Genomic DNA, 22,457 nt, shown 5'->3' on the forward strand with positions numbered 1-22,457 from the left:
TGACTTAGGGTGGAGTATCAGTGTCGAAGGGTAACTTAGAGCACTGGAGGTGGTTACAGGGCTAGATTTTTGGCTCTCTAAAATATCTATCATGACCAGAAATCAGCCTGAAAGAAAATTGAATAACCGTGTTGCTTCCTTATCAATTTTTATACCAAGATGAAGAGGAAGAAACAGGAAGTTTTCATTTATGTATAGCCGTTCTGATTTTCTTTCTTTTCCCTTACACATTTGGATGTTCTTTGCAGTCACACAATCCTTAGGGTTCCCCTAGGCCCGGTGAGTTGTGCGTGCTCTGTAACTATTTAAGTTGGCAGGTTGTGAAAGATTTAAAAGACCCCTGACTTCAAACACCTCGTCTTTCTTTGAGGAGACAGTTCCAACAGCCGCAGAACACCCCGATATGTCGTCCACTTTGCTTTTTCTCCACCATCCTAAGTGGGACCTGTAGGCATACATTTTTGCAGCCTACTTTTCTTCTTCTTTTTCTCTTTTTTTTTCTTTATTAGTATTTTAAGTTAACATACAAAGTACTGGGTTTTATTACAGCATCCTCATACATGTGTCATTAGAGTTCTGAATTGTTTCCCTTTGCCTCTTTCATTTCTTCCTCCAGCTAGTTTCCTCATCTGATTTCCTGTCACATGTATTCCATCACCCTCCCTCCTCATCCCTTTTTTTTTATTAGTAACTTATTTTTTAAAATGTTAATCAAAGACTTTATAAATTTGGTAATGCTCAATAACAAGATGTCCATACAATCAGAAGTGTAACCCAATACCCAACCTAGCTATACCAACTATCTCTGACTGGCGGAGACACTAGAACATCCACCTCCATGTTCCCCCCACCTCGTCTTCTAGCTCCTCCTCTCATTCTCCTCCTCCTCTCCTTACTCCTTCGCTTCCTCTCCTTACCCCTCCCACCTTAGCTCCTCCTACATATCACCCTTCCTGTTAAAATAAAACTGTTCTCTCAAAATACAATTAGAGCATAACTATACCAATTTGTATCAGTAAGGTACAAGATAGACCTAATTCCCAGTCCAACATTTTGTTGACTAACCAGAACCTCTGTCATCTCTCCTAACTAAAAGGCTTAGTTCTGAACCTGGCTTTTTTCTTGGCTTTAGAATGAATGTCAGCTGAAAACCATCCTCTCAAATCTGTTTTCTCAAAGTAAATAGCCTGGGTTGCCTATGAGACTGTAAGTCTTCAACCTCATCAGAAATCCAGAATAACTGAACTAACTGAAATGATGGGAAGCACAAAGCATAGCTTCTAAAATTTAGCCAATTTATAGAGACCACTGAACACCTGGACAGTCCCTATACTTCAGAATGTTGGAGCATCCGATCCTCAGCCTTCTGGCCCAGGATCATCTGACAGACACAGTGATGCAGATTTAGTAATGGCTGATTACTCTGTCTTGGCAGATATAATCAGTTGACCATTCCACAAGTGTGTTCTTTTCTGGACAGTAATTTTTCTGTAGATGAAAAGAGGCAATTTTTGTCTAGTGACTGTCTCATCACAACTGGAGTAACTCCAAAGATGCTCAGTTTCTTCTTAGAATCCAAGACGGAGCTGTCAGGAGCAGACAGGTCTCTAATCAAAATGAACATTTATATAGAAATCTGTGAAATGTCAATTCTATGGACTTCTGACGTTTTGAAAACCAACTGTCCATGTAATGCAATCTGGACTGTTGTCTGTTAACTCCTCTCAGCTATTTCTAAATAAAATGTAGAAAACACCCTAACAATAAACTCAGAGCCATGAATTTGCTATAGGTCCTCAACTCATAGGCTAACCATCTTGAATCAGTTAAAAGAGTTAAGGAAGGACTGGGTCTAAGCCTTGTATTTCTTTTTTTTCTTTTTCTTTTTTTTATTTTGGGTAAGTTTTGTTTGAGTAATCCTTGTTAGCACAAATTATGACTTTTTATTTATTTTATATATGGACGTACAATGCCACTCTCTTCAGACACACCAGAAGAGGGCATCAGATCACATTACAGATGATTGTGAGCTACCATGTGGGTGCTGGGAATTGAACTCAGGACCTCTGGAAGAACAGTCAGGGCTCTTAACCACTGAGCCATCTCTCCAGCTCCCAAGCCTTGTATTCCTAAATGTGTTATATAGGTACAATGCCTATGAGAATAACAATATTAATCTCACTTTTTTTGTTTTTGCTTTGTTTTGTTTTTCAAGACAGAGTTTCTCTGTGTAGTCCTGGCTGTCCTGGAACTCACTCTGTAGACCAGGCTAGCCTCGAACTCTTAAACTCAGAAATCTGCCTGCCTGTGCCTCCCAAGTGCTGGGATTAAAGGCGTGCACCACCACTGCCCGGCTTTTTTGTTTGTTTGTTTGTTTGTTTTAATCTCACTTCTATATCAATAAGAAACTTGTACCAATAAAAATCTTAAATTTGAAATAAAAGTAAATTTTGTACCATTTAAGAAATTATAACTTGAGCTTAATAATAATCATACAGATTTCTACCAATAGGTTATGGCTATGCAATAAATCCTAGCTATTCCTCCCTGTTCCGACAAAACCACTACTTTTCCCTAGAAAGACAGCCGAATATTAATCACCTCAGTCCCCAAGCCCAGGGAATAGGGGCACCGGCTCTTCATTAACTTCTTCAAGCTGGTTACGGGCATTGAGATATTAGAAGAGGGGCAGGGGGAAGAGTAAATTGATAAGCCTCTTATGTCTGTGTCTTCACTGTATCCAACTGAAATTCCAGGACATCAGAGGTTCCAGCAGGTCTGCTCAGCTTGCTTGATGAGTAGATACACCAAGGTTGTGTAGTCTGCAATATACAATTCTCAAAACAAATTTTAGTATCAAGATAATTTTTTTGTTTGAATTCTGGAATCTAGTCTTCTGGCAGCCTGCCTCTGTCATGTCTAATCCATATAATTCTGGGAGTTTCTATGAGGGTGTGCTCCCACCATCCTCCCATTCCTGCCTCCCTGCTCTAGAATTCCCCAACACTAGGGAATCCAAACTTTCAGGCACCAAGGCCCTCCACTTCTACTGATGCCTGACAAGGCCACCCTCAACTACCTATACAGGTGGAGACATGAATCCCTCCCTTTGTGTTCTCGGGCTGGAGGTTTTAGAATGGCTACTCCAGCTTGTTTCTTAGGACCATTTGCTTGAAAAATAGTTTTCCAGCCTTTTACTCTAAGGTAGTCTGTCTTTGTCACTGAGGTGGGTTTTCTGTATGCAGCAAAATGTTGGGTCCTGTTTACGTATCCATTCCATTAGCTTATGTGTTTTTATTGGGGAATTGAGTCCATTAATGTTAAGAGATATTAAGGAACAGTGATTGTTGCTTCCTGTTATTTTGTTATTAGAGGTGGGATTATTTTTGTGTGGCTATCTTCCTTTGGATTTGTTGGAAGAGGATTACTTTCTTGCTGTTTCTAGGGTATAATTTCCCTCCTTGTATTGGAGCTTTCCTGCTATTATCCTTTGTTCTGCTGGGTTTGTGGAAAGATATTGTGTAAATTTGGATTTGTCATGGAATATCTTGCTTTCTCCATCTATGGTCATTGAGAGTTTTGCTGGATATAGTAGCCTGGGCTGGCATTTGTGTTCTCTTAGGGTCTGTATGACATCTGTCCAGGATCTTCTGGCTTTTATAGTATCTGGTGAGAAGTTTGGTGTAATTCTGATAGGTCTGCCTTTATATGTTACTTGGTCTTTTTCCCTTACTGCTTTTAATATTTTTTGTTTTGTGCATTTGATGTTTTGATTATTATGTGACGGGAGGTATTTCTTTTCTGGTCTAGTATATTTGGCGTTCTGTAGGCTTCTTGTATGTTTATGGGCATTTCGTTCTTTAGGTTAGGGAAGTTTTCTTCTATAATTTTGTTGAAGATATTTATTGTCCCTTTAAGTTGGGAATCTTCACTCTCATCTATACCTATTATCCTTAGGTTTGGTCTTCTCATTGTGTCCTGGATTTCCTGGATGTTTTGTGTTAAGAACTTTTTGCATTTTGTGTTTTCTTTGACAGTTGTGTCAATATTTTTTTATGGTATCTTCTGCACTTGAGATTCTCTCTTCTATCTCTTATATTCTGTTGGTGATGTTTGCATCTATGACTCCTGATTTTTTTCCTAGGTTTTCTATCTCCAGGGTTGTCTCCCTTTGTGATTTCTTTAGTGTTTCTACTTCCATTTTTATGTCCTGGATGGTTTTGTTCAATTCCTTCACCTGTTTGGTTGTGTTCTCTTGTAATTCTTTAAAGGATTTTTTGTGTTTCCTCTTTAAGGGCTTCTATCTGTTTACCTGTGTTCTCAAATTCTCTGAGTGTTATTTATGTCCTTTTTAAAGTCCTCTATCATCATCATTAGAAGTAATTTTAAATCCGAATCTTGCTTTCCTGGTGATATGGGGAATTCAGGACTTTCTAGTGTGGGAGAACTAGGTTCTAATAATGCCAAGTACTCTGGGTTGGTGATGCTTATGTTCTTGTGCTTGCCTTTTGCCATCTGGATCTCCTTAGTGCAACCTGCCCTGTCTCTGACTAGAGCCTGTCTTTCTTATTATCTTGGTTGTTTCAGAACTGTGTGGAGTGGGTGTTACTACTAGGGTTAGAGCTGGGGCCCAAGATCTGCTCAGTGCTTGGGTACAGACAGGAAGGAACCAGTGCTCTGGGCCAGGAGTGAATTCTTGGGTCCCAGTGGGTCCCAGTTACTCCCTGTTTGGGGCCAGTGTTGCTGTCTCCTTACCTAAGATGCTGCCCAGGTTAGAGCTCTTGGGAGGCCTACTTCTTCTGGGTTTTGTGAGATTGGTTGTAGAGCTGCAGCCCAGGATCTGCTCAATGCTCGGGCCCAGACCAGAAGGGCAGCCTACTTTTAATAAGGGTTTAACCTCTCCTCTAGCTGACTACCCAGCAGAGGTAGAGGAAGAGGACAGTTATTAGGCTATGGGGGAAGTTGACTTGTTCAGCAATAGTTCTTTGGAGACGAGCTTGATCTATGACAGGAGTTCAGTCCTATAGCAAACACCAAATATGACTCAGCAGCTGCAGACCAGTCCTCTAGGCAGGCAGACACCAGGCATGAACCAACAGCTACAGTCCAATCCTTTCAGCAAGTAGACACCAGGCAGCTGTAGTTCAATACTGAAGAAACAGCTCTCTAACCTGCCTAAGGTGAGGCCTTGGGAGTGGCAAGCTGCTGCAGGAACCTCATGAGTAGTTCTTTGGGGGAATTTCTCAAAATGGTGGGTGTTACCACAAGTTGAGCTCAAAAATGCTATGTAAGGTGAACCAATACATCCACGTCAATAGCAAGGCAGAGCAAAACAAACCAATGTTAAGTGCTTGTCTCCCACTATCTGTGGGGTCATACTTATACTCCTTTATCCTGGGTCCTTTCACATATGTTTGCTATATCAAAACATCCTTCCACTTGTGTCTGCTTCGGGAAAACATCCTTTCCGGTGTCTGATCCAGCAAACTTCTGTGTCTTCAGGAAAACATTCTTTCCCATGTTTGCTTTAGCAAGACATCCTTTTACCTGTGTGCCCCAGCAAAACATCATTTGACATAACTAATTTCTCAAAGAACTAGACGTTTCCACTTCAGTGATCCCTGAGCTCTTATCTCACCAGCTAATGGGCACTCAACTTCAGCTGAGGGTGGACCCGTCTGTGGCACTGACCTGTCAATCATCTCCCTGTCTGATTATCATGTGCAGAGACATGCACCGTCTGCCCTGGTTGCTCCACAGTGGTAACTGGTGATACTATACTTGGCATTCCCAGCATGCCTCAAGCCTGGCTGACCCACCAAAGTTCAACGTGTGTTCACGGCTCTTTCTTTTCTTCTTTTCGCTAAATTCTTGAAGTATCTCTTCTTTCCCTTTCCATTTTTTGTTCGTGTTCATGTATGTGAGTGTAGGCATGTGTGCCACAATACTCCTAACTCCTGAGTCATCTCTCTGACCCCTTTTGTTTTTTTGAGACTAGCCTAGGCTAGAAGGCTATGTAGGCTAATCTAACCTCGAACTTATGGTAATAGACTTTTCTGTCTTGGCTTCCAGAGAGCTGAGATGGCAGGCACAAATGGCCTAGCTTTATCTGCCTCCTTTGTCAAGACTTGAAAATTTTTATATTATTTTGTGTGTGTGTGTGTGTACCACAGCATGCATATGCAGGTGAGAGGCTCTCAGGACTTTTCCTCCTCCCATCATTTGTTCCAGGATTGAATTCAGGTAACCTGGATCATGTGGCAAGTATCTTTGCCCCCTGAGCCACCTCTCGCACCCTCTCAAGATGCAACCCAGAAAGCTGACTGCGAAGTTTCATTTTCGATGTTCCATTAGCCAGAAAAGACCACAGAGGCTCTAAGGTCACATGACCAGGCTGTGCTGTGACGAGGTTTTACAATGCCCATGACCACTGCTTCTGTGCCTTAACCTGATCCCTGTGGGCTCCTTTCCTTCTGTCTAACAATCCTACATTCCCAGTTAATCCTTGTGGCTATAAATGAGACCACCTAGACTATGTCCCCTTGATGGTCACTAAACTCAGATGTAACTAATTTTTTTCAAAACCCATTTTTAATGATGGTTCTTAAATGGTTTAACCTCCCTCCTAGCCCACCACCCACTGGAGATAGTGGGAAAAAAGGATATGGGGGAAATAGACCTGTTTAGAAAGGTTCTTTGGAGCAACTCCTGTCTGTGTTGTCTGGAAATTGTCAGTTCAGTTCATAAGTCAGCAGCGGCAGCTTGATCCACTTGAAAACACTTCATAGATATGCTAGCAGTCCAGTTCAGTAGAGTTGGGATAGCAAACCCAAATCAGCAGTGGTTACAAGACCTAGCAGAGACAGCCAGGCCTCAGCCTCGGCACCAGTCAGGAGGAGGGACCAGTGCCAACAGGAACGCCAGGAAAAGTTCTTGGCTGTGCCTCTCTCAGAGAAGGGATGGTCAGAGAAGACCAACAAGAGTTGTACAGCTAGCTCTATAAGCAAGCCTAGCCCAGCCTCCACGCCACCAAGTCCTATTTATACTCTCTCCAAACATCACGTGTTCTCCACAGGCCTTGCCTCAGTACGTGAGTCTGTCTCAGCTGACATCACTCTGTCAATCAGCCCGAGTCTGAAGAAGTGGCAAGAAACTGCAGCACACCACCAGAAGTTTTTTGCTGAGTTTTTCTCTATAGAGACAAATGCAGCTCACCTATGCAATGTAAGGCAGACCAATACCTGCATGTGTTTTAGCAAAGAATCTTTTATCACGTGTCCTTTTACATGCTTGCTTTAGCAGAACATCCTTTCTCCTGTGTCAGTTTCAGCAAAATGTTCCTTCACGAGTCTGCCTTGCTCTTTCACCTGTGTCCGCTTCAGTGAAATGTTCCTTCACATGTTTGCCCCAGCAAAACACCATCTAACACAACTGACTTTCCAAAGAACCCTTACATTTCCACATCACCCAGAGTGTTCCCCCCACTGAAGAGAACAACCTCGACAGCACAGAGATGCCCAGAATCAAGCCAGATTTTATTTGCTCACACTTAGCTCTGGTCATGGCATCTGTCCATCTGGCCTTTGGTCTCCTCATAGCCACACAACTTGCCAGAACTTCTGTGTCTGGCACTTACTTTTCTTCAGACCTGATCGGCTGTTGTGACTTCTGGGCTTTTAAGAAACTGCTTTGAGACGTAAGAAAATACGATGAGTCCCGGGCTGGGGTGACATCTGCCATGCAAGCATGAGGATCTGAATTTGGATCCCTGATACCCACAGAAAAACTAGTGTGTTGGTACACTAGTGCTACAGCTAAGGCGGGAAGCTCACTAGCCAGCCCATCTAGCCAATTGGTGAGCATGAATGCTCGGGTGCATGCACGTGCGCACACACACGCACACGCACACGCACACGCACACGCGTGCGTGCACCAGTGAGATGGCTCAGCAGCTAACTGCCCTAGCCAGAAGCCAGACAACCTGAGTTTGATCCCCAGAGTCGGTGTCATGGGAGTGGTGACCCCACAAGTTTTCCTCAACCTCTCTAATGGAAATGTGGCATTGTGTGTCTACCCATCTTACCAGACCCTAGCGGAAGCAGTTTCAAGTGATGACTCCCCTCTGGCCCCTGCACACCTCCCCTAGTACTTCCTGTTCTCACCTTGGAGTCCTGAGCATTGTCCCTTTGTCATGTAGACTGGAGTTCCTCAGGCATCGGTCCCAGTGTCTTGCTCAAGTCTTCCTATGTGAGTGAACTGAGGATAAGAGGGTGGACTCTGGGGCCTGGCCATGGGACCTGGGATGAGGCATCTGATAGATAGTCTGTAGGTAGCATCCTGTATCTCTCGGAACACAGATGGCGTGTTCCAGGACTGATGCACATCCCACTAGGGCCCATTGGCAAGCGGTGGGAAGGACTGAGGGCCGTGCTCACCTGAAGTTCACCATACCCTTCTTCTCATCCAGCTTCTTTATCAGCTCCCTCACCTGGTACCGGTTGATGGGGATATAGCTTTGCTGAGAGGATGGGTATAATGAGTTTTGGAGCCCTTTGTTCCTTCACACCCAGTGACCCACACAATGTCTCACTCCTCTTGGGATCACTGGTGGCAGGTGAGGGCTCAGAGGTGGCTACCCCTACCACAGGGAGGTACTGGAGGCAGCCGCTTTCTATGGCATCACCCTGCCTCTAGAGGACCTCAGCTTCTGGGGAGAGACAAGGGCTAAGGAGCAGATGCAATGAGTGGCCTGCTGAAGTGGACTGGAACTGTAGTCTTTACCATGTGAAGGACGTTTTTTGCTCCCAGCTACCTAGTCCTGGCTAGCCCTCTTGCTCTAAGGCCCCGGGGAACTAAGCATTCATCCCTGCTCAGGCCCCTAGACCATTCTCCCAGGCCCAAGGCCTTCCCAGGGTGCTGTCACAGTGATCCCCTCATGCATACATTTCAGGGGACCTCCAGGGCCTCCATTCTAGTCACGATATTGGCAAGAGGGAATGTAGAGGGTTAGGTAGGCTGGTAGGGCTAAAGGCGGAATGTGGACGCTACGGGGAGGGGATGTCTTTTCTCCCAGTTTCTCTTTATCTTCCTAAGTGCCAAATGCAATGGGGGAAAGGTCTCTGAGATGTACATGTGCATCTGGGGTGAGGAGTAGCATTGAGTCACATGACAGAGATCTAAGCAGGGAGCTAAAGGGAGTGTTGAGTTTTCCTCTGAGTTTAGATGAATGAGGGCAGCGTCTTCAACCAACCCTAGAGGGCACTATGAAAAAATGCAAGCATGTGCCCGCCTGTCCACCCTCCACCTCACACTACCGAGAGTCTGGGAATCAGCACACCTGGATCATGGCTTTCCGGAAGTCCCCCACAGGCATTGTCATTAATCCTGAAGGATTCAAGCTCTTGAAGAACTCGACTACGGAGATCTTCTTTTGGTCTGCATAGTTCTGAGGGAAGTGGGAGACACAAGGAGCAAACAGTTGGTTTTTATTACAGCAGTCGTACCTTCCCGCTTGTTCTCCAAAGGATGATCCAAACTTCTGAGCCCAGGAATGCCGGGAGAATCGGAAAAGGCAACTCCAGCTTGAGGCATCTGCTGTAGTCACTGCTTTAGAGCAAATACCATGTGCAGGCCGTGGAGTGATGGTGGTTCCTGTGTCTGTCCAGTTCCCAGCAACCTCATCCCAACCCAACGGAGGCTCTACTCATTCCATCCATTCCCTGACTTCACAGAGGGACACCAACCACGGGCCAAAGCTGCTAGGTTGCCCCAGTTATCACAGGAGTATGGATGGTGACCAGATCTAAGTCTGTGATTCAGCTTTGAAATGGCCTCTGTTAACACTCCCGCAGTTGGTGTTCTGTGGATGGGGGTGGAGGTGGGGCTTCTTTCAGCCTAGAGATCACATGATTGAGCCACAGTCCTGCAGCGTGATGATGGCTTGGACAGGCTCTAGGCACTCCTAGGGTTCTCACAGTTCACCACAGATGTCCACAGGGAGAGGTGCTTTGCTCGGAAACCTTAACAGTAGTATTTTTATTTACATTCTCTCGTGTCTGAAAGGTCACCCATTAATCCTGGTGGATGCTCATCACTTCTATGGCTCAACGGTTCCCTGTGACTCCTTATGCCAGATGGAATCATTCCTCGCCCCACCCCTGCCCCAGCTTGAGGTCTGAAATTTGAGGATACCACATCTGGCCCAGGCTTTCTGGCCAGCTTTGCCTTTCGGGCTTCTTTATGAATCTAGAGTCCCAGGGTTCCTCAGCTGGACTCTCAGGGTTCACCTCCCACCCCACCCCAGTTTCCCTGAAGGCTGACTACACTCATCCCTGCTCTGATGGCGGAAACCATCTGGCTAGAACCATCTTTGACGCTTCATGCTGACTCTAATCCTTCCGATTCTTCTGGGGCCTTCCCCAAGTCCCACCTCTGGCAGGAAATCTTCCTTTTTCTCTTTGCTCATCCTGTAGTGTCTCTATAATTTGGATTCTGATGCAATCAGAGCATCTCACTTCAATATAGGCTTGTGGCTGTCATTCCGTTTGTAATATTTCTCCTATGATATTTTCTTTGGGTCATTACTGAATCTGTTCCATCTTTCCAGCCACATGGTTGCCTCTTCCCAACTCGAGTGTACGCTGATGTCTTATTTGCTCTCTACCTGAAGATTCTTTTTTCTACACATTCTCAGTTTTCTCTTTGTGGTGTTGGGACTTCACGCACGTTAAACAAATGCATTACCACACAGCTAGGCACCTAGCTGGCCATCTTTTTACTTAGTATTTTGAGACAGGGTCTCATTAAGTTCCCTGGGCTGGCCTTGAGCCCACTCTGTAGTCCAGACAGGTGATCGAAGGGCTGAGACACCACTTGAGATTTGCCAGTCTGGCTCTGAGTCTTTAGCAGCTGCCTGCTCACGTCACTATTTCTGTATTCTTTTGAAGCAAGGGGTGAGATTCTCAGTCTGCACCCAGCTTACGGTTTCCACTGGTTACCATAGAGTCATCTCCTTCCTAAACAAACCCCATACCTTTCATCTTCTAGAACCTTGCACACAATACTTTTCACGTATGACCTTTTTTGATTTCTTTTGGAAACTGAGGCACAGAGCAGACCAACCAGAGGCCAGAGGCAGACTGAGCGGGCCATACCTACAGGAACTGCATTTGCACAGCACGCTCAGATGGCAGCCAGTGGAGGTGCAGTCACACCCGAGAAGCCCTTATTCAGGCTGCAATGCTACTTTTGGCTTCAAAATTCACTAGATGCCTAAACTTTTATGATTGAACTTATTTCTTGTTTTTTTTCCCCCCCTCTGGAGGCAGATGAAAAAAAAGGAGTCAATCCAGGTGTGTTTTTGAGAAAGAATGGACCCTGTTAAGCGTGGCCTGAATTGGCATCCAGTCTCAAAAAGAAGCTGCAAGCACTAGGCATTTATTAGGTCCAAGCATTGCTCTAAACACCTCACACCTATTAAGAAATTTGGTCTTTCGCAGACACCCTTCTACTATGTTCCCATTTTCCAGGTGAAAATACTGAAGCACAGAAGGCCTTGGTGACTGCTTTTGTTGGCACATTAGTAAAAGGCAGATTAAAAGTAGTGGGCTCGCTGGGCAGTGGTGGCGCACGCCTTTAATCCCAGCACTTGGGAGGCAGAGGCAGGCAGATTTCTGAGTTCAAGGCCAGCCTGGTCTACAGAGTGAGTCCCAGGACGGCCAGCCAGGGATACACAGAGCAACCCTGGAAAAACCAACCAATATATATATATATATATATAAATAAAAGTAGTGGGCTCTGTCCTATGTGTCCACCTCCTACTTCCACCAGATCTCAGCACATGCCTATATTGGGGTGAGAAGCAGTATTCAGTGATCCAATATGTTGGGGAAATATTTCAGGTCTCCGTTTCAAGGAGCCTTATTAGAAAGGATTATATGGGTGCAGGCAGTGGTGGCGCACACCTTTAATCTCGGCACTTGGAGGCAGAGGCAGGTGGATCTCTTTGAGTTCAAGGCTAACCTGGTCTACAGAATACGTTTCAGGACAGCCAAAGGTACACAGAGAAATCCTGTCTCAAAAACAAAACGAACAAAACAAAAACAACAAAAAGCAAGCAAGCAGGCAAGGCTCACACAGCCACTGGGAGAGAGAGCCAGTGCTGGACGGATGATTTGGGGCCATGTGGCAGTTTCCTCCAGGGCTCTCTGAGGCTCTAATGGGGAGGCTCACCTGAATCAGCTTCATGGGGCTGCTCCCCAGGGCAATGGTTTTCTTGGTGGAGAGACCCTGCAATCCCTTGTATAACACATCCAGCTGGGGGTGAATGGCACAGACCCCATCCAGGACTTTGACGAACTGCTCTGATACCAGAACATTCTGCAGCAGGAAGAGAAGGGCCATGGTGGGGGTGCTGTCATCGAGCCATTTGCCTGATGACTAGAGTACCCATCCCTCCCTGCCAACCCAAGTTCAGGCACTTTGGTCCTTTCTGGTTTGTTCTGCTTCTGAATTGGCATGGCTGGTGTTTTCTACCTTGTGATTGATTCATAAAGGTCATCTAATATAGCCTTGGACTCATGGTAATCCTCCCGTCTCCACTTCCCAAGTGCTGAAACTACAGGCATGTGTCATTATAGCCAGTTTTACAGGGTGCTAGGCACAGAATCCAAGGCTTTGTGCATGCTAGACAAGCAGTCTACCAAACTTAGCACCGATCTGGTGTTATGTATCTTGTGACTCAACTTGTAAATTTCCCAGGTTAAAAAAAATTATATATGTAATAGTAATTTTTATTATATTAAATGCAAATATATATAAATATTTATATACACATATATGTTTATACATATATGTATGTTTATGTATGTATGTATATATGTGTATACGTGTATATATATGTACATGTATGTACATGTATGTATGTGTATATGTATATATGTGTATATATATATATATGTGTGTGTGTGTGTGTGTGTGTGTGTGTGTGTGTGTGTGTGTATGTGTATATGGCCTTACTCTGTAGCCAGGACTGGCCTTGAACTCACTATGGAGCATGGGAGTATGAACTCATGGTGACTCTTCTGCTTTACCCCTGAGTACTAGGATTATAGGCATGTGTCAATATGCTCAGGTCTCCTAGGAGGTTTTGATATTTCCATTGTGTTCTGGTGGCTTGTCACATGCAATCAGCTCATTTTTCTCTGAGGTAACTCTAAGTGCCCACATTTGATGGATGTTGTTACTCAGAGCTGGTACCCAGGCTCCCTGATGCCGACCATCCTGCTATGGCTCACAGTGAACAAGAAACTACTCTTTTGGAAGAAGTTGGAGCTAACTTCCAGGACATGGAGAATGTGTATGCTTTGGAAGAGCAATCTAGTCTGCTTTCCATCTTGTAGACGACCCTCTTTTTCTTCAGATGTGTTCTTCAGACCCTCTTGCCTTTTGGATGGAATTTATGCTTAAGCGCTGAAGGTTTTGCAGAGACTCTGGTCCCAGTAGCATTCACAAAGCTGGCATTCCAGGACCATTTAGAGTTTTATCACTATTGTTGACAAGAGCTTAGGATCTTGGTGCCCAGGGTGGCAGTGTGAGTAGTAGTGGGACCTTTCAGGGGTGGAGCCTAGTGGGAGGAGATTGGGACACGGGGAGGGGTCACCACCCTCACAGGAACAGGCATCATACTCAGGGGACCTGTTAGTTCAAGGGTTGTCAGGCCAGGTGGTGGCGGAACACACCTTTAATCGCAGCCCTCGGGAGGCAGAGGCAGTTATATCTCTGAGTTTGAGGCCAGCCTGGTCTATGGAGCAAGTTCCAAGACAGGTGGTTCTACACAAAGAAACCCTGTCTCAAAACTACAAACAAACAAACAAACAAACAAACAAACACCAACTAAATATAAAATAAAAAAGGAGGAGTTGTCTGCACATAACACTGAGTCTCTGGCTTCCTGTCTCTCCATGCAGATTCTTTTCTTTCCCGTATACAAGACAAGTATGATGTCATCTTCCATACGGTAAGGTGATCAAGAGGGCCCTCACCAGAGCTGGTGCCATGCTACTGGGTCATTCGGCCTCCGGTGATGTGGACTAAATGGAAGTCCTTTCTTCATAGCATACTGGCTCCAATTGTTTCATCAAAGCACGAGAAAAGACACTAAGTGGCTAACTCTGTCCACTGGTTGTGGCAGGCTTCTTTAATGGCAGTTAGGCCATGGCTCATAGACCCCAGTGCCATCTAAGGTGCCATCTAAGCCCTAAGAAGTATATTCCTACAGTTCTCTCAAGTGTACCAAGCCTGGGTCTATGTTTTTCACCTGACCGGGTCAGGGGGGGGCAAATGGCCATGAAATCTGAATGTGGCAGAGACGCTGGGGCAGTGTGGGTGGGGGAGGAGGGGCTTTGTATTCTGATGCAGACATAGCTATAGTGTGAGTGTGGAGAGATGGGACCTCTGAGGGAGTAGGAGGAACAGGGAGGGTTGGGTGAGGGAGCAGTGGGAAAGAACAGCAGTACCTTCCAGAGGAGAGGTATTTAGCTTCGGATATTCAAAGTATCATGACTCAAATCACTACAAGCATCAGAGTAATCTTACAAGATATCATTGAGAAGCTTTAGAGAAAGAAAGGGATTCTCATGTCACTACAGGACTGGAGGAGGAGGCAGGGTCCTGGCTTACACCTAGGTGTTTCTAGTTGGCTAATGGGTCCTGGGAAAATGACCTAATGGCTATGCTTCTGATTTCCTTGTAGTTAAAGTGGGAAACTCAGGAAAGTATGTGCTACAGGCTGAGTTTGTGCTCCTGTCCTCGTGATGGTAAGTTTTAAATATCAACCTGAGACTCGTTGGGGGAAGAGGGTCTGAAGGAGGGATTGGCTAGATCAGGTTGGCTTGTAGGCTGTGTGGGATTGTCTTGTCTTAATTGATGTGAGAAGACCCAGACCATTCCCCGGTTTGGGGGTCTGAGCTATGTAAGAGGGGAGAGGGCTAGCCAAGAACCAAACATGCCTATGGCCATGTGGATGTGATGTGACCAAATGCTTCAAGATCCTGTCACTGTGACTTCTTTTCTACACTGAACTGTAACCTCGAACAAACCTTTTCCTCATTGCTTTTTGTCAGGGTAGTATATCACAGCAACAGCGACAAATAGAACACACCCAAGGGGGCTTGAAGTTTTTTTTGTTTTGTTTTTGAGACTGGGTCTCACTTGTCTGTCCTGGATCTGACTCTGTAGACCAAGCTAGCCTTGAACTCACAGAGATCCACCTGCCTTTGCTTCCAAAGTGCTAGAATTAAAGGCATGCATGACTATGCTAAGTGGGTTTGAAGCCAGCCCTGTACATATGACCTCATCTGGAAATTGGCTCTTTGTTAGAGATAAGCTATCAGGGTGAAATGATGTCATCTGGACAAACTGACATCATTGGATGGCATGACATCACTGGGGTGAATGGCATCATTAGGGGGAGCCCTGACCTAATATGACAAAATCCTTACCAAAAAGAAAAAGGGTTTTTGCTTGGAGTTAGCCATACATTCAAGGAAAATGCTAAGAAAAGAAACAAGCAGGACTTGGGGTGATAAGTCTACAAGCCAAGGGGTGTCAATGATGGCCAGCAACTGCAGAAGCTAGGAGAGAATTCAAGGGCAGATTCCTCCTACAAGTCCAGAGAGAGAACCCACCAGCCCACAAGTCACGTGGTTTGTGTTACTTTGGTATAGTCATCCTGGAAATGCTCACAGCACTCTACCAACCTCCTAGAGTAGCAATCGAGGAGCTTCGATAATAAACGTCACTTTGGGACAAAAAGCACCAGTGATCAAAAGTAGAGGATGTTGTTAGTACCAGTTGCCATCTTTGTGGTGATCTGGCAAGTCCCTGGTGGAAGGTTGGTTGGTCCACTTTTCTCCTTCAGGAAAAGATCACTTTTAGGTACAGCTATGAGCACAGCAGGCCACAAGTCATGAAACAAAAATGTATTCATGAGATGGGTCCTAAAAATCCTGGGATTCTGGCTAGGTATGTGGTACAGGCCTTTAATCCCAGCATTCTGGGAGGCAGAGGCAGGCAGTTTCAGGGAAACCAGAGCTGGAAAAAAAATCTGGGATTCTGAAACATTCTGAGACTCAGTTCATTTATTACTGAATTTGGCAGTGCACAAATTCTGTTCTGGAGTCACCCACCTCTCTTTTTGGTTTTTCCTCATTGACACCCTTCAGTGCTCATATCCTGGGTTCCCAGGATCGAGTAAATTATTCCACATTGTGTTGATAGTGGCTGGAGAGCTATTTCTATCACTCAGCCCCTTGCCTCTTGTGTGTGAGGGCCTGGGAAGAACACAGCTGGTGGCACTGGTGGCAGAATGGTAACTAGCTTGTGCTGGGTGCAAGTGACTGGTATTTGATCACTTACAGAAATGTCAAGGTCTTCCATCCTGGATTTGGGGTTCCTCTTGATGGCCAAGATAAGAGAATATGCCCCCTCCAAGCTCATAGGGTTCAGGAAAAGCTGTGGGAGAAGAGCACAGCAGCAGGAGGAGGCTGAGATGGGGGCAGGAGAGGCTGTGTTAGCTTGCAACTTCAGGTTCTCTATCAAATCACAACCTCTATCTTCCTTGCAGACTTCTCCATCTATTCCTTGCATCTATTCCATCTTTCTGACCATATGTCCTTCCATCTTTCTAACCAAACTCAGCACTCATTTATCTATTCATTTACTACCCACCTGTAATCTATAAATCCATCCCTTTTTCCATCTATCATCCACCCATTCATCTACTCATCAGTTTACCTCACCTTCCATTCATCTACCCATGCATTCACTAATTAGTCTCTCTCACTATCTATCCATTCATTCACCCAACACTCATCAGCCTCTCTCTCATCATCCATCCATTCATCCATGAAGTGGAGACTTCTGGTTTCTTTGTAAAGTCAGTTATATCAAATGATGTTTTACTGAAGCAGACACAGTTGAAGGGATGTTTTGCTATAGCAAACATGTGAAAGGATGAGTCATGTTTAGAAAGAACATAAATGTGACCCCACAGATAGTGGGAGCTCCAGCATTAGGTGCCTTGCTCTGCTTCACTAGTCTCTGCTGATGTCATGTATGTATTGGTTTGCCTTATATTGGCTTGCTGAGCTTCCCTTGTGGTGACTTTATAGAGAGAAACTCACCAAAGAACTCGAGATTCTTGCAGCTCCTTGCTGCTTCCTCAGATTCAGGCCAATTGGCAAGTCTCTCGGTTCTTCTGGATAGAACTGCCCTTGCTGATTCACGTGCAGTGTCTGCTGAGGGACTGAGCTGTAGTTGCGATTCATGTTTGGTATTTGATAGTTGACTGGACTGAGAACAATGAAGGTTGGAATCACCCCAAAGAACTATTTCTAAACAGGTCCACTTCCACCATATCCTAATACCCTTTCTTTTCCACTACTTCTGGTGGGTGGTGGGCTAGAAGGTTGAACCTTTATTAAAATAGGTTGTGAAAAATATATGCCTACATATCCATCCATCCATTCACCACCCATCCATTCATCCATCCCTTTATCTATCTATCAATTCATCCATCCATGCATCCAATCCATCCACCAATCCATCCACCAATCCATCCACCAATCCACCCACCAATCCATCCATCCATTATCCATCCATCCATCCATCCATCCATCCATCCATCCATCCACCCATCCATCCACCCATCCATCCATCCATCCATCTATGTATGCATCCATCTATCCATACATACATATATCCATCCATCCATCCACCCACCTACCCATCTATCTATCAATGGATCCATGCATCTATCCATCTTACCTTACTACTCACCCATCCACCAACCTACTCATCAATCCATCTCACCCACCACCCACCCTCATCCTTCAACAAATATTGAGGCCTGCTGTGTACTGGCCAGTGATCTAAGCCCAGGAAGACATGACAAGGGTCTGTCCTCAGATAATGTCACTCTAGTTAGAGGAGACATCAAAAATAGGATGACAGCAGGGACAGAGGAACATGCTGTAGGAGCCAAGAAAGGAAGGTCCAGCACAGGTAGGGGAGCCTTTCGGGAAGCTGTGCCGGGATGTGGGGGAGGATTAATCAGCTCTGATGGGAACAGAGCCAGGAAGAGATTCATCAAAGAAGAAAACAGCAGAAAAGGATGAAGGTGAAGCAGCATGGGGGTTGGGTGATAGCACACGTTCTGTAAGCAGAGTCAGAGGAGGCCCTAGAGCCAGGAAAGGTTATGCCATGGTGGACCTGTGGGCTTAGGTTATTATCGCAAGGGTGAGCAACTGCAGGATGGATGTAAGTTAGGAAGAGGGAGCGTGTAGTCAGCCAGCCTTGGGTCTGACTCGCTGGCTTCTCTATACCTATCACCACAGAGGAATTGTTCCAAGGGCCCAACCTGATAATTCATGCCAGGCATTCAAGGAGGTTCCTGGTGCACAGCAGCAGCATCTGAGTGGTGGCTGCTGCTTCTGAAAGCCACTTCAGGTGGTTGTATTAGGAGGGAAGCCACAGGTATTATTGAGAGTTTACTGTGGGCCAGTTTCCCAGGCTCTATTCTCTCTGATGAGGAAAATCCCATGCTTATACAGCTTGGCATCTGGCCTTTGTGGGACTCATTTCCTAGAGAAATTTCTTAATTTCCCAAGACTGAGGATTGAGGGAAGTGGGTGTAGAGAACAGTAGATATTTCCTGTGGGAATTTTCTAAGTTTTTTCTTTCATTTAAAACATTAGAAAATGGTATATATATATGTGTGTGTGTGTATGTGTGTGTGTATTTGTGTATGTATGTTTATGTTTGTGTGTATATGTGTGTTTGTGTATATACATGTATTTGTGCGTGTTTGTATGTATGTGTGTATTTGTATGTGTGTTTGTGTATTTGGTATGTGTGTTTGTATGTATACATGAGTACATGTATGCCTTGTTGTACATGTGGAGATCTGAGGACAACTTGTAGGAGTCAGTTTTTTTTCCTCGCAACTTGTGGTTCTAGGGATAGAACTCAGGTCGTTAAGCCTGGCAGCAAACGGCAGTACCCACTGAGCCATCTTGCCAGCCTAACTTCTTAGTCAAAAGGACCTTTAAAATGGTTCAGGTTTGTACAACCATTCTAGGTTCCCCTGGACCTGGAGGCTGAGTTACCAGCCTGGACCACCTCTCTGAGCTGAGCAGTCTGATTCCACTCCAGCTGGGACCTCCACTTTTCACGTCCTAGATGGGCACTCTGGTTCTACTGGCCATGTCCATACTCTCTCTGCCAGAATCTGGTGTCCTCGTGTCCCTTTACCAGCACCTCTGCAGCAGGACCCATCTTCAGTTTTCTTATGTCTGCTCCTCAATCAGTAAGGATCCCAGCACCTGTCATGCCTCCATTGTCCCCTTGCGGGGGGTATTAGATTGACCTTAGAAAGCCAGATACAAGTGGCCACTCTCTTCATAGTTATGTGGTCTGAATGAGTCACTTAGCCTCTGTTCTCCCATTTGGAAAGTAGAGCTGGCAGAAATAATTAGCCACACTAGGTAATGACTGATGAATTAGCTCATCCATCCGATGTAGGGTGTGCCTTGAAAGAGCCCAGAGAGGACCCAGAAACAGAAGTCCTTTTGCATCTGTTTTCAAACTATCCAACAGCCTGTGTCATAAACAGTTTCCACAAAGTAACCTAATTTATAACAAAATATTAATCCATCCATCCATCCATCCATCCATCCATCCGTCCATCTGCTTTCCATAGATTCACTGTGCTCCCAGCACTATGCTGGGCACGAGCGGTGTGATCATGGCCAATGATCACCAAACAGCCTTGTCCTTAGGAAGACTTCACATTCAAATGAGAGTATAGTTAGGAATCACAGTGGGTTCTGCAGGGAGGGGAGAGTAGAGTGCTGGTAGTAGTCCCCTCACTCAGGAGGTCGAAGGTGGTCACAGACCTTTGTGTGCCATGCTCTTCAGCAGAGCTAAGAAGGAGAGGAGGAGTCGGAGGCCAGGGAGAGCAATGGAGAACAGGGGTGAGTGGAGGCTGCAGAGAACTAGACTGTAGTGCAAGAAACCACTAGGATCTAGGATTAGTATCCCCACAGCATAATATGGCCTTAGCATGAAGGAAATCCCAAGAGACACCTAGATGGCATGAGGGAAGACGTGTTTAGAAGCACTTGTGTCACCAGAAAGCTGAGGCAGCCCTGGGTCTACAGCACAAGCACAAACGTGTGCACACATATGCACATAGAGGTACTGGAGGGCTGATGACTCTCCCCAGCAGTATCCAGTCCAGTTTTACTACCCTGTTTCCCTACAACACAGATGGACAGATGTGTCACATACATACATGGACACGCGGACACACACTCATGGGCACATAGGCAGATACACATAGCATACAGACACAGATATACAGAGGACTTGCACCAGCTCGGTGAGCCTACCTTCAGCACTTGGAGACACTCGTTGTTTTCTAGACCCTTGCTGATTCTGGAGGCCCCCTCATTGGTGATGCCATTTCTACTGACATCTACGTAGACCAGACAGCTGTTGAGTCTGAGGGCATCCCCCAGAGCCAGAGCACCTTCATTCCCAAAGCCATTCATGGACACGTCCAGTTTCTTCAGGGTCACGTTAGACTCCAGGGGAGGGGAACAACAGTAGCATCAAGATGGAGTGAGACTTACCCAGGAAAATGCCTGGAGTGCCAGCCCAACCCCACCCCTCACTCCCATCCTAACTGATCTAAACTGTAACCCTTATCACTGTCCCTACCATAACATCGCCCTTATGGTCACCCTCCACAACTCTTACCTTAACCCCGCCCAGCAAAGTGTAACTCTTACTTCACCTTCACCCTCCTCCTCCCCTAACCCACAGCTCAGTGACTTTCAGCAGAGACAGATCTATGTCGTCATTGTTGTCCTTTACAGGGAGGGCTCATTCTCAAGTTCTCTTGAGATTCGTTCCTTTTGGAATCTCATCTCCCTGCCCTTTAGCTAAACTGTCCTCTAAGAGAGCCCCTCATAGTGGTTCTCAGGCCTCAGTAGGGAGGATTTATAAGATAGTAGTGCACATCCAGGAATCGTGGAAGGAAGCCCAACAACTCGAAAGACCCTCCCTGAGTGCTCTGTAGACCCGAATCCACGGTGACCACAAGAAAGCAGCTTAGCGTGCCTCTCGGTGTGACTTACCCGGAGACCATTGCACAGGGCCACAGCTCCCCGAATGTTGAAGTGATTCCAGCTCAGGTTCAATGACTGGAGCCCTACATTAAGGGCTGGGAGGGACAGTGAGGCAGCTTGGTATCTCCCACCTCCCCGAGACCCGGCCTCAGACCAGCAGCATTGGAGACAGGTATACAAGGTAGAAGCCCCCTTAACTGATAGCATAAGAAAAATTTCTTTTAAAGACAGGGTCTTGCGGGGCGGTGGTGGCGCACGCCTTTAATCCCAGCACTTGGGAGGCAGAGGCAGGCGGATTTCTGAGTTAGAGAGTTCGAGGCTAGCCTGGTCTACAGAGTGAGTTCCAGGATAGCCAGGGCTATACAGAGAAACCCTGTCTCAAAAAACCAAACAAACAAACAAAGAAAAAATAGACAGAGTCTCACTATGTAGCCCTGGCTGGCCTGGAACTCACAGAGGTCCATCTATGCCTTTCAAAGTGCTGAGATTAAAGTCACATGTCACAGGGAACGGCCAGGTGATAAGTTTCTGTTAGTTACTTAGGTACATGCTTGAATGATGACCTCTAATTCTGGGAAAGATGACACAGTGCAGAGGGCAGGTGGCATGATCTACCTGGTAAATATTAAGTGATCACAGATGTTCTCCCATGAAGAGGTGTGCACTCTGAGACACTACCTAAGAGAACAACACAGAATGTGGCCAGACTCTGTTCTTACAGATGTTTACCCTGATGTCACAAATGCAGTGAAGTATCTTAAGCGTCTGTCTGGGACCCTGAGGGCTGTGACTCAGTTGGTAGAGGGCTTGCCTAGCATGCATGAGGCCTTGGGTTTGATCCTCAGCACCACGTAAACTTGGCATGGTGGTGAATGGGGGTAATCTTAGCACTGAGAAGGTAGAGGCAGGAGGATCAGAAACACAAGCTCATCCTTAAATATATGGCAACTTCTGGGCCAGTTTGGATTATGTAAGACTTTGTTTCAGAGAGAGAGAGAGAGAGAGAGAGAGAGAGAGAGAGAGAGAGAGAGAGAGAGAGAGAGAGAGACTGACTTGTGGACACAGTTATCTAAAGATGGATAGGAGTTGGAGGTTTGCACAGCAAACACTTTTAAAACTTATTTGTGTTTTAGAAAGGGTCTCAGCATATAGCTATTGCTGGCCTAAAACTGGCTATATAATTGTGGCAGTCTTCCTGCCTCTGTCTCTGCCTCCTGAGTGCTGGGATTAGAGATGTGCACCACCATGCCCAGTTCACACATGGAA

At 45.7% G+C, this 22,457-nt stretch overlaps 1 protein-coding gene across 2 annotated transcripts in view; it reads right to left on the minus strand.

The window, feature by feature from the left end:
- Positions 1–7,514: 7,514 nt before the first annotated feature.
- The window catches only part of Lrrc74a (leucine rich repeat containing 74A), a 30,861-nt gene continuing 15,918 nt past the window's right edge, over positions 7,515–22,457 (minus strand). The window contains exons 8-14 of one of the 2 annotated variants that reach the window (XM_028771941.1): positions 21,201–21,286; positions 20,451–20,645; positions 16,417–16,512; positions 12,232–12,378; positions 9,338–9,445; positions 8,436–8,518; positions 7,515–7,687 (exon numbers count right to left, since the gene is read on the minus strand). In XM_028771941.1, coding sequence (XP_028627774.1) covers positions 7,633–7,687; positions 8,436–8,518; positions 9,338–9,445; positions 12,232–12,378; positions 16,417–16,512; positions 20,451–20,645; positions 21,201–21,286 — 770 coding nt within the window. In that variant the 3' untranslated portion in view covers positions 7,515–7,632. Of the gene's footprint in view, positions 7,688–8,243; positions 8,257–8,435; positions 8,519–9,337; positions 9,446–12,231; positions 12,379–16,416; positions 16,513–20,450; positions 20,646–21,200; positions 21,287–22,457 lie in introns of those variants that run through there. The other variant, XM_028771942.1, reaches the window with a different exon arrangement.

Source organism: Grammomys surdaster, unplaced genomic scaffold (assembly GCF_004785775.1).
Source record: "Grammomys surdaster isolate TR1022 unplaced genomic scaffold, NIH_TR_1.0 210, whole genome shotgun sequence".
Lineage (NCBI taxonomy): Eukaryota > Metazoa > Chordata > Mammalia > Rodentia > Muridae > Grammomys > Grammomys surdaster.